This window comes from Bidens hawaiensis, unplaced genomic scaffold (assembly GCF_021521415.1).
Source record: "Bidens hawaiensis isolate Kalapana, Puna unplaced genomic scaffold, B.hawaiensis_p1.1 tig00009272_1, whole genome shotgun sequence".
Taxonomy (NCBI): domain Eukaryota; kingdom Viridiplantae; phylum Streptophyta; class Magnoliopsida; order Asterales; family Asteraceae; genus Bidens; species Bidens hawaiensis.
In genome coordinates, this window is record NW_027491684.1 from 875,418 (window position 1) to 885,820 (window position 10,403).

General features: G+C 32.7%; 1 protein-coding gene across 1 annotated transcript; it reads left to right on the plus strand.

Moving 5' to 3' along the window:
- The first annotated feature begins 1,566 nt into the window (after positions 1–1,566).
- LOC143531870 (homeobox-leucine zipper protein ANTHOCYANINLESS 2-like) lies at positions 1,567–4,960 on the plus strand. The gene is made up of 8 exons (XM_077027073.1): positions 1,567–1,736; positions 1,837–1,915; positions 2,711–3,014; positions 3,121–3,440; positions 3,532–3,633; positions 3,720–3,914; positions 3,991–4,521; positions 4,613–4,960. The coding sequence occupies exons 1-8, from the start codon at positions 1,567–1,569 to the stop codon at positions 4,958–4,960; spliced, it is 2,049 nt and encodes a 682-aa protein (XP_076883188.1).
- Positions 4,961–10,403: the final 5,443 nt, after the last annotated feature.

Here is a 10,403-nt window from a genome sequence, read left to right on the forward strand (position 1 = left end):
ATCTTTGTTTTGTTTCATTGTTTATATGAACCACACAATCAATTAAATACTTATTGTTTCTGAAGACTTACAACATTTGATTTAATCTTTTGTTTTAACAGCTAATACATCTTTGTTCTTGAAATGTACTTTTAACAAATTTTCCCTTACCATGACTCGAACCCCTGACCACCCAAAGAAAGTGAACCTTTGGGAAAACCTCTCTGACCACCCCCACCAAAGTGGTGATGGCAACATCTGACTTAACTGAATCGGTCAAATATACATTAATGTACAAATGAATTCGTAGATGCATAATTACTCCTAATTCGTTTAAGAGGTATTATATTAATCTCTATAATATTACAAATAAAGTTAGACTTAATTTTATTTCTTATAAAAGATTTAGGTACTAATTTATGAGATTTGTTTTATATTTAAAAGTTAGGTTAGGTTAATGCAATGACTATGTGAAACGGGATATATTTTCATATTGAGAAGGAATATTAAATTTGAAACTAAATGAAAAGAATTAAAATAAAAATTTCAACATATTTCGATTTACATCCCATTTCTTGATGTGTGTATATATATATCTCTGCATCTCTTCACATCACTACATCACTTAGCACAATTTGTCTTGTTAGTTAAAATATTTAAGGAGAAAGCTCATTTGTTGATTAAAAGTTCTTAACAAGTGATAAAGTATCTTCTTCTATTTTTATTTTGTACTTGTTACATGTTTTTATTTATCTTTTAGTACATGTTTTTATTTATCTTTTAGTCTTGCTCATGTTTTTGTGAGTCTTTAACAATGGGTCATATTTCTATTGGATTTTGTCTGGCCTTTTCTAGTTTCTTACCGATGGAGATTTTCTAACATAGTCCTTGCCTTTCAGAAAAAATATATTAAAAAAGAAAGACTGCATTTTTTTTTTGTTATGAAAAACGTACCTTAAATTTTATGTTAATTGCATTTTGGTTTCTCATTTTGGCAGATAAATAAAAAAAAATCACATTTGTTGTTCATATCGAATCTTGAAATGTTGGTTTTTGAACTGAACCTGCTAGAAAATCGAATCTGAATTGCTATAATAAATATTAATGCACATCTTATTTTTTATATATAATACACCATTTTTATTTTTGTATATATGACGCAAGAAAAAACAAGTCTTACGATTTAACACCCAAACTTGTTAATTTTTTTTTTGTTGGTTAGATCTTTTAGGTGGTGAAATTAAACAAACAATGACGTTTTGTCATAACGTATTGTTTATTGTTTTTTTAACTGCATGAAAAAGAAAAGTTTTTTATTTTTATCATTTGATAACAGAAAATGAAATATTATCACGTCTGAGGTGTTTGTTACAAAAGATTAAAAAAAATAAAAAATAAAAAATAGTTCAAGATTAATATATGATTTATTTATAGTAAATATTTTTCAAAAAACTAGAAACATACACCTTTTATTATGGTCTTCTCATATATAGTTTTTTTTTTTTTTAAGAATCCATTAGTCTTTATTAGTAGCAGATTTTAATTAAAGTGAAATTTGCGTTATGATTCTGTAGACGAAAGCCAAAAATGGAAGGATATAGTTATTATGGGAAAGAAATAGTGTCTACAACCACATCTGGTGAAAACGAGAATTCAACATTCGCATCTAGTAACGAACAGGAAATCCATCGTTCTTTAATTTCACAAAGAGTACAATACACTCGTCATTCGCCATATCAAATTGAAGAATTCGAAAAGTAATACTCATTTTTTCCTCTTTCTAGTATTTGCTAAATTAAATTTGAGTCCATGCATGTATAGTTATTTTGTTTTGTTTGTTTTGTTTTGTGTTACTAGGTTGTTTAAGAAGAACGATCACCCTGGTGAGAAAGAAAGGACAGACATCGGAAGGAAACTCAACATCGAAGAGAAAAAGGTCAAATTTTGGTTTCAAAATAGAAGAACTCAAATAAAGGTAATGTTTGAATATATTTACTTTTGAAACAGTGAGATATGTGAAAATTCTATGATAAAAAATTTAAGTTTAAAAAATATACAAATATTTGACATTTTAATGCATAAATTTCAAATAATTTTCTTATATTAATATATATGGATTTGGAAAAGAAATTCTTTACCCATTATTTTTTTTTTTAAAATATGTTACTTCTACTACCCACTCCTAGATAGTAGTGCAAACGAGTCGAGTCGAGCCAAGCCTGAGTTCGACTAGGCTTGATCTCGGCTCGTTTTGAGCTCTATTTTTAAAGCTTGGGATCGGATCGTGAGTAGATTTTCAAGCTCGAGCTCGGCTCTTTTACTATTATTAATTATTTTTTATATATTATATTTTTTTCAATTATAATTTTATGTATAAAATAATATATATTATTTAGTTATTTTCCCATAATATTATATATAATAATTAGTAATTATTAAATTTATATTTTAAAATATTATATAAATGACAGGCTCGTTCCGGCTTATGAGCCGGCTCAAGCTCGATAAGTGAAGCTTGGGCTCGGTTATTACGAGCTTAGTTTTAGGCTATAGCTCGGGCTCGAGCTCGAGCTCGATTCAGCGCGGCTCGATCGAGATTTTTCACAAGCTGATCTCGAGAAGCTCGCCAGTGGCTCGCCTGGTTTGCACCCTACTCCTAGACCTAGACCCACTATTATTGGGATGGGATCTAATTAACTGGTATTATAATTCATTAGCTACATTTGTGTAGGCTCAAATGGAGCGTGATGAAAGTATTTCTCTAAAGAAAGAGAATGAGAAACTTAAGCTTGAGATTTTAGCATTGAAAGAAGCTATAAAGAACCCAATTTGCAGCAAATGTGGTGCGCAAGCAACAATTCTGGATAGTTCCATTGAACAACAAAAGCTCAAGATAGAGAATGAGCGATTAAAAGAGAAGCTTAGTAGAGCGACACGCGCCTTGAATAACACGCTTGGCACGCCTTCGACGCTTTCTAGTTCATTGCCAAACAAAATGACAAGTTCTAATGACATAAACATGGAAGAGTTAACGGGTATACATAAATGTTTACATATTTAATACATCTCATAAATTTTAAATGTTTCACCTTATAAAATTTCTTGCTTTGTTACTAACAAATAATAATGTCGAATGCATAGAAGGAAGCTCCAGCAATAATATTATAAGCCCAATGGAGTCGCAATCACAAATCCGCAACGAAATAGATATTCAAAGGAATGTATATCTTGAGCAAGCATCAAGGGCAATGGAAGAGATCTTGAGGCTTGGGCTAGTCAATGCTCCACTATGGAAAAGAAACAAGGAATGTGGAGGAGAAACCCTTGAGCTCGTCGAATATGTAAAGGCGTTTACTCCTTGCCTTGGCACAAAACCACCTGGATTCGTATCCGAGGCTACAAGGGCTAGCAATGTGGTACCAATAAGTGGTTCAACCCTTGTAGAAGCATTACTCAATGAGGTAACTTTTCTTTTTTGTCTTTCTTAGTTTAATAGAAAATCAAGGGTTTTATTAGGTTATACGGAAATTTGATTAATTTTGTATATTACAGGATCAATGGAGAGATATGTTTATGGGTTTGATCGGAAGTTGTACTACAACGAAAGTGATTTCTAAAGGCGTAGGTGGTTCAAGAAGCGGTGCTCTCCAACTTGTAAGCCTTCTTGGATTTCTTTGCTTTTACTATCTTGTATTAAAACTATTGTTTAATTAATGCTAAACGATCAAAAAATTTTGCAGATGGAAGCCAAAATTCAAGTCATCTCACCTTTAGTACCAGTTCGAGTCCTGAAGTTTATTAGATTCGCCAAGCAACAAGCAGAGGGGCTATGGATTGTGGCTGATGTATCCATTAATTATGGAATGGAACAGTACGTAACAAGAAGGTGTCCGTCTGGTTGTATCATTCATGATATGCCAAATGGTTTATCAAAGGTACATATATATAATCATTTGTATATATATTCTTATTGCATAATAACTAACAAAAATATAATTATAATATGTGTAGATCATATGGATTGAACATGTTGAATACAACAAGCAATCGGTTCCGCATCAGTATCGCAAGTTAATTAGCTCTGGTCTTGGCTTTGGAGCAATAAGATGGATTACCGCACTTATGCGGCATTGTGAGGGCTTAAGATCCACCACGTCACCCACTCTTAACACCCATTTGCTTAAAGATACAAAAAGAAGCTTGAAATGCCTAGCACAACGCATGAAGAGCATCTTTTGTGCTGGGATATGTTTGACTGATTGTCAAGGATGGGATTTGATTTCGGATGCACCGGGAAGTCCAACGATCATGGCACGCAAGTGCGTAGTTGGTTCTAGCGAACCATTAGGACTAATCACTAGTGCAACCCATTCAGTGTGGATACCAACAAACCATCACCACTTGTTTGGTTTGTTGCTAAGAAAAGACTTGAGGTGTATGTGGGATATGATGTGCCATAGGATTGCTACAAATGCCATGATCCATTTCCCATTGGGCCAAGATAAAACCGACTCTAACTGCATCTTGATTTTGAATTCCAATGTAAGTTTGAAAAGCTATTTTCTACTTATATTTACTAGTCTTAATGATCAAATGCTTATTTTCTAACTTTATATACTTTTTTTTCATGTAGAGACCCATGAAAGAAGATCAAATTATGGTTTTCCAAGAGAATTCGAGTGACATAACAGGATCACTCATTGTCTATGCAACTGTAGATTCCCCAACAGTGTCCACGCTGCTGTATGGCAAAGACACTTCTTCAGTGGCTCTCTTACCATCAGGGTTATCTATTATCCCGGGTTATGGGGAATATGGCATAGGTGCACCGGATGGTGAACGTGGATCCATGGTGACTGTGAGATACCAAATATTACAAGCTACCCCAAACCTCATGACGGAAACCATCAGCACCATAAACGATCTAGCGTTACGAACAGTTCTAGGAATGAAAGAAATTATTCGATCTAGTCAACAATAAGTGTAGACTAGTGGCTTGAACCATGTATTCGAGTCTTGTGTTGGTGTCAAGGTGTCAAGGGTTGTGTCGTATTCAGTTATTGTTAGTGGACCGGATTCTTTATTTAATATCATTATATACATCCTTTTAATTTTATATATTTATTTTTGATATAATGTGCATGTGTCTATGAGTTGTCTTTTCATTAAATTTTTAAAACAATAAATACTTTTTCAATAAAATTTAAATTGGCCTTCATGCATTACATTAATTTACTATATTTATTTTTATTCTTAAGGTTTTAAGTGTTTGTTTTGTATTCTATCTATTTATCAAGCTACCATTGACAGAAGTAAATCGTTCAAACACCTAGATTTGAGAGGAAATATTTTGAGTTCAAGTCCACAGACGAAAAGGATTAAAAGAAATTCTTCATTCAAAAAAAAATTATTCATTGAGTTATATTTAAAAAATTGTATTGAAATTCGTAATGTAAATGTTGAAATGAATTTACTTCTCATGAATACTTTGACATCAATATATGAGAGTGAGTAAACGTGATTTATTTTTAAGTTTATGGTTAAATGTTCAACAAAAACATTTTTAGACATAAAATTAAGAGGATATATCTTTAAGGATTTTTATTTATTGTTATAGTTTATGATATGAAAATATATTGCATGTAGATTAGTTAACATCAAAGTTACATTATAATAAAGAAAGGAAAAACATCATTTTTGGAAAAATGATGATAAAAAATCAAAATCATATGACTCAAGTTCGATTCCTGTCTCTAGCATTTAGTTTTAGAGACACCAGGGTGACGATGGGAGACTAGGCGAGTATGTGGCTTTCACAAGTTGGATCCTTAAAACGAACAGGTTTTATCTCATCGCACTGTCGTGCCTTCGGGCGAGTGTTCCGAGCGTTGGCCTTAGGTGAGGGTTTTTCCCGAATTGAAATGTGAGTGTATCTCGATATAGTGAATTTAACCAGTAGCTCATTTTGAGAATTTGTTGACCATTCAAAAAATAATTATTAATTAATAGTATTAATTGATAGCAATATTCCTAACTATTAATACAACAATAATATGTGATAATAAGATTTCAATAAATTAAACACCAATAAATCAAATTTTCAAATTAAAACAATTATAATGACATGCATGCATGTATTTAGTGATTTGGATGTAACAACTATTCAATTTTTAATAAAGTGACCATTGATTGGATATTGTAAGGGTTTTTTTGAAGGTTATTTTACATGCATTTGGTATTTCTAATTATATGTTTGTAAGAAACTTCGACTAGAATTAAATTATAGTAGTTTATTGGTGAGCCAGGTTTTAGCATGTAGTCACCTAGGATTGTGGGACGCAAAACACAAGTTATGTGATCATATATTTAAGGCTGGAAATTTAGACACGATACACAATACGAACCTACACGACTTTAGCAGGTATCGGATATGGCCTTAACAGGTTTCGTGTATTAAACAGACAGAAACGAATTGACCTATTAATTTTCGTGTCTAAACAAGTAAAATACCCGTTTACCCGTTAAGTACTACCTGATTAGATTTTTTTATAAATAATAATATATAATAATATAATATGTTATATACCCTAAATAGTTAACCATAAATTTTTATACCAAACAATTGAACACGACGCACATCATTCCCATCCAACATAAATTAAAGAGCGCACAAACCCTTCTCCGATTCTACCTCTCCGGGTCTCCGGTAGTCGCATCCTTCGATTCTCCGGTTTACCTCTTCACATCTCTGATTCACCGGCAGCCCGGCCTCCTTGCATTTGCAACGGCTCCATTGGTCACCAAACAGCCGAATTATTCTCTGATTTTCTAGCAGGTTCGTGTCTTATCATCTATACCTGGTATTAACAGGTTCGGGTTTGAGTTTGGAATACAGGTACATAATAAGTTTTCATGTTATCTACATGCATGAATGTTTTGTGTTTGTGTCTTATCGTGTCAGGATAAATATGTTTCCGGACTTCTCTTTCAAATTCAAAGTGGATGTTCTCGTGTTAATCTCAGCAATGACTTGCTTTGATTCTACACATTGGTCATAATAATAAAAATAACAAATAGAAAAGAATAATGGTTTGGGTTGTGTATCGACGCCAATCTTCGGTAGAAGAGAAGGTTCAATCAGAACAATCTTTTTTATTCTAGTGTACCTCTCCGGTTTTTTTTTTCAAAAGGGGGAGGCAGTTTGGGTAGAAATGACAAGAAGATATTAGAACATGCAAAATTGATTTTTTAATCTCGAAATAAAAAAAAGTATGGAAAAAAATTACGTCAAATAGGATTTGAACCTACACTAAAGGTTTAGAAGACCTCTGTCATGTCCATTAGACAATGGAATGCTAGCAATTCGTGTCTTAACAGGTTAGAAACGGAACGGTTAACATAAGTATCAAACATGAATATAACTCGTTTAACTACTTTATGTGTCATGACTAAAAGACAGTTTTAAGTTTTATGTACCAATAAGGGAATATGATGGACTCTAACCTACTAATTTCAATTATTTAAAAAAATAAAAAAATCACATACCGCACTTTTTTGCTTAACAGATCTTATCGTGTCTTAAGCAGGTACCCAATTGCTAGCCCGAACGCTTTCATTGTTATTTTTAGGTATTTTTTCTGATCTTTTAAACGATATGCCAACCCCTACATGTATTGAATGGAGAAATCTGACAATGGCATTCAATTTTGCCAAAGGTGATTATAGAGGGGTTTATGAAAACCCATTAGAATGTCGTCGGTAGCTTTTGTTGATGTAACATCCCTAAATTTTCAGTATAAAGATGTCATTTTCCAAAAGTCAAAGGACTTAAAATGGAAATTTTGAAAATCAAGACCCATCGCGATACGCGATGGATCAGAAGACAACCGTCGCGCTACGCAATGGGCATATTACAAGATCCCAAAAATGGCGGTGTCGCGATACGCGATCACCTGAGATTAAACCTCAACGTGATATGTGATGACCATGTTAACTAATCGTGACACGTGTCTAACCACGTGTCTAACCACGTGGTGACACGTGGCAAGCCTATAAATTGACAAATCAAGCCTAGTGGGCGGCATCGTGATACGCGACGACCAACCCAAAGCCTCCGTCGCGCTACGCGACGGAATAAAATATTAAAAGGCGGTTAGCATATCCATCACGATACAAGATCGAATGTGTTAAGTCCCATTGCGTAACGCGATGGGTCAAAATTTAATCCCTATAAATAGGAGAGTCAGGCTCTGCGTTTAGCATCCCAAAATCATTTCACATTCAACATAGTCTCGTAACACGTGCCACAATTCGATTCGCACGTTGTCTTGAAGTACGTGCAAGTAGTAAAATCTCCGTCAATTTATTTTTTTCGATTACCCGACGATAAGTAGAAGTGATGCTCGCGTCAAGCTTAAGCATTTCGTATAAACAAGTCATACAAGGTAGGGATTCTGCCCGATTATTTTATTATATATGACTTAGACCCTAGTCAGGTATATAGTCTATACCTTGATCAGATAATAAGTGAAATGCAGTTTTCATAAGACGAGATTACAGATGGAATATTATTTCTTTATAAATATAAAGTTTTATAAATGTTTCTTATGAAATAAGAAACTCGATATAAGTGTATGAATGATAAATAAAGGGCTAAAATTCCTTATATTTATAAAGAAATAATTATCAAGGTAAAGGTTATACAAATAGACTAAAGGTCTAAAGCTAGATCATTGATCTAGTTATTTATAAAATGTTATTCACGTACTATAGGTTCGAAGTAACGGTCAATCATTATATATCAGTGAGACACACTGATCATAACAAAGGTGAATACGCTCAGCCTTTTTATAGCGTGAATGCACTCAATCTTTTTATATCATGAATATGTACTATTTTTTTAAAGATATTTACTCTTTTAGATTATGGAGGGTTACCATATGTAAAGAGTTAGAAAAGTATTTACATGAGCGTTGGTTCAAATCCTTTAAAACGTTTTGATATAAGGTAGTATTAAAAACTTAAGCTAAAATACACATGTGTCTGGATCCTAACATATATGTCACACCCCACCAAGGATGGGGCACTTTACTGTGACCAGCCAACACAGACTTACAGCAGAAACGTAATCTTATATAAAAACTAAAACATTTGTAACATGTCTAAAGATTATGATACAACAAAAAGTAAAGCATTCAAACTCGTCCAACACTTAGCAGCTAACCTCCCACCCTTACTTTATCAACCTGTAATACATGCTCGGGATAAAAATATGTCAGCACACAGCTGGCAAGTCACATAAACCGACATATTTAATAAATCAGACACAAAAATAACTTTATTGATCACATATGAGCTCATTGCATGTCATCCCATAATCATAACCCGCCCGCTTCACATTAAAGCCAGTCAGCATTATATATTCACACATGCAGACTTTGCGCACGTCTGTTGCTGTATAAAATGCATGTTCCCTCAGAAAAATATAACGATCATTATACTATATATAACACCTCGGGTGTCACACCATATGCGCCATGCAAATACATGATCAATCACAGTCCAAATATATTTATTGAGCATGTATCAAAGTTCTTAAAATAGTTTAAGTAACTCACCTGAATAGGCTTTCTTCAGCTACCCTGACTTATCCCACTTTAACTGGAATCTCTAGTTTAATAAACTAGGTTACTTATTTATATCTATGAAGTAATGTTCTAATAGTCGTAGGCCTTTCACATCAACTACCATTATCGTGCATAATCATCAAGTCCAGACATATTATGGTTCAACAATTATACCCAGTCATTTACATTTTATCTTAACCATTCTTGACCAAGGAAGTGATACCAGACAACAATCTAGTTGTGCACGCACTAGACACTGTTAAGTCCATACGCGTTACTCTAATGGATCCTACCGCTCAAGTCATAATATTATTTTATTACTAAAATATTAAAGGGGTAAAATTTATATTCCTATAAATCGTACCTAGGTCCCTAACTTATTTCTACTAACAAGATATTTTAATATTATTACATAAGAAAAGTTAATTATTTTATTTATCTAAATATGTTTAAAATATGTATAGAAATATGCATACCTTATTGGTTTTGATCTCATAGGAAGTTTGAATTTTGTATATGATTCTTAAAAATGAGTTACAAGTCAACCTATAAAATGAAAACTCACTTATTTATATATATATATATATATATATATATATATATATATATATATATAGAGAGAGAGAGAGAATCAAGAGAAAACTCATCTTTAGAGAGAAAACTTAAAACTCCTAAAGAAATATTTTTAATTAAAATAAAAAAAATATTTTCAAAATTCTGTTTTTGCCATTATTCTTATAATTTCTTACCCTTAGCTCGAAAAAATAAAAAACAAATCCGCTGTAATACACATACGTA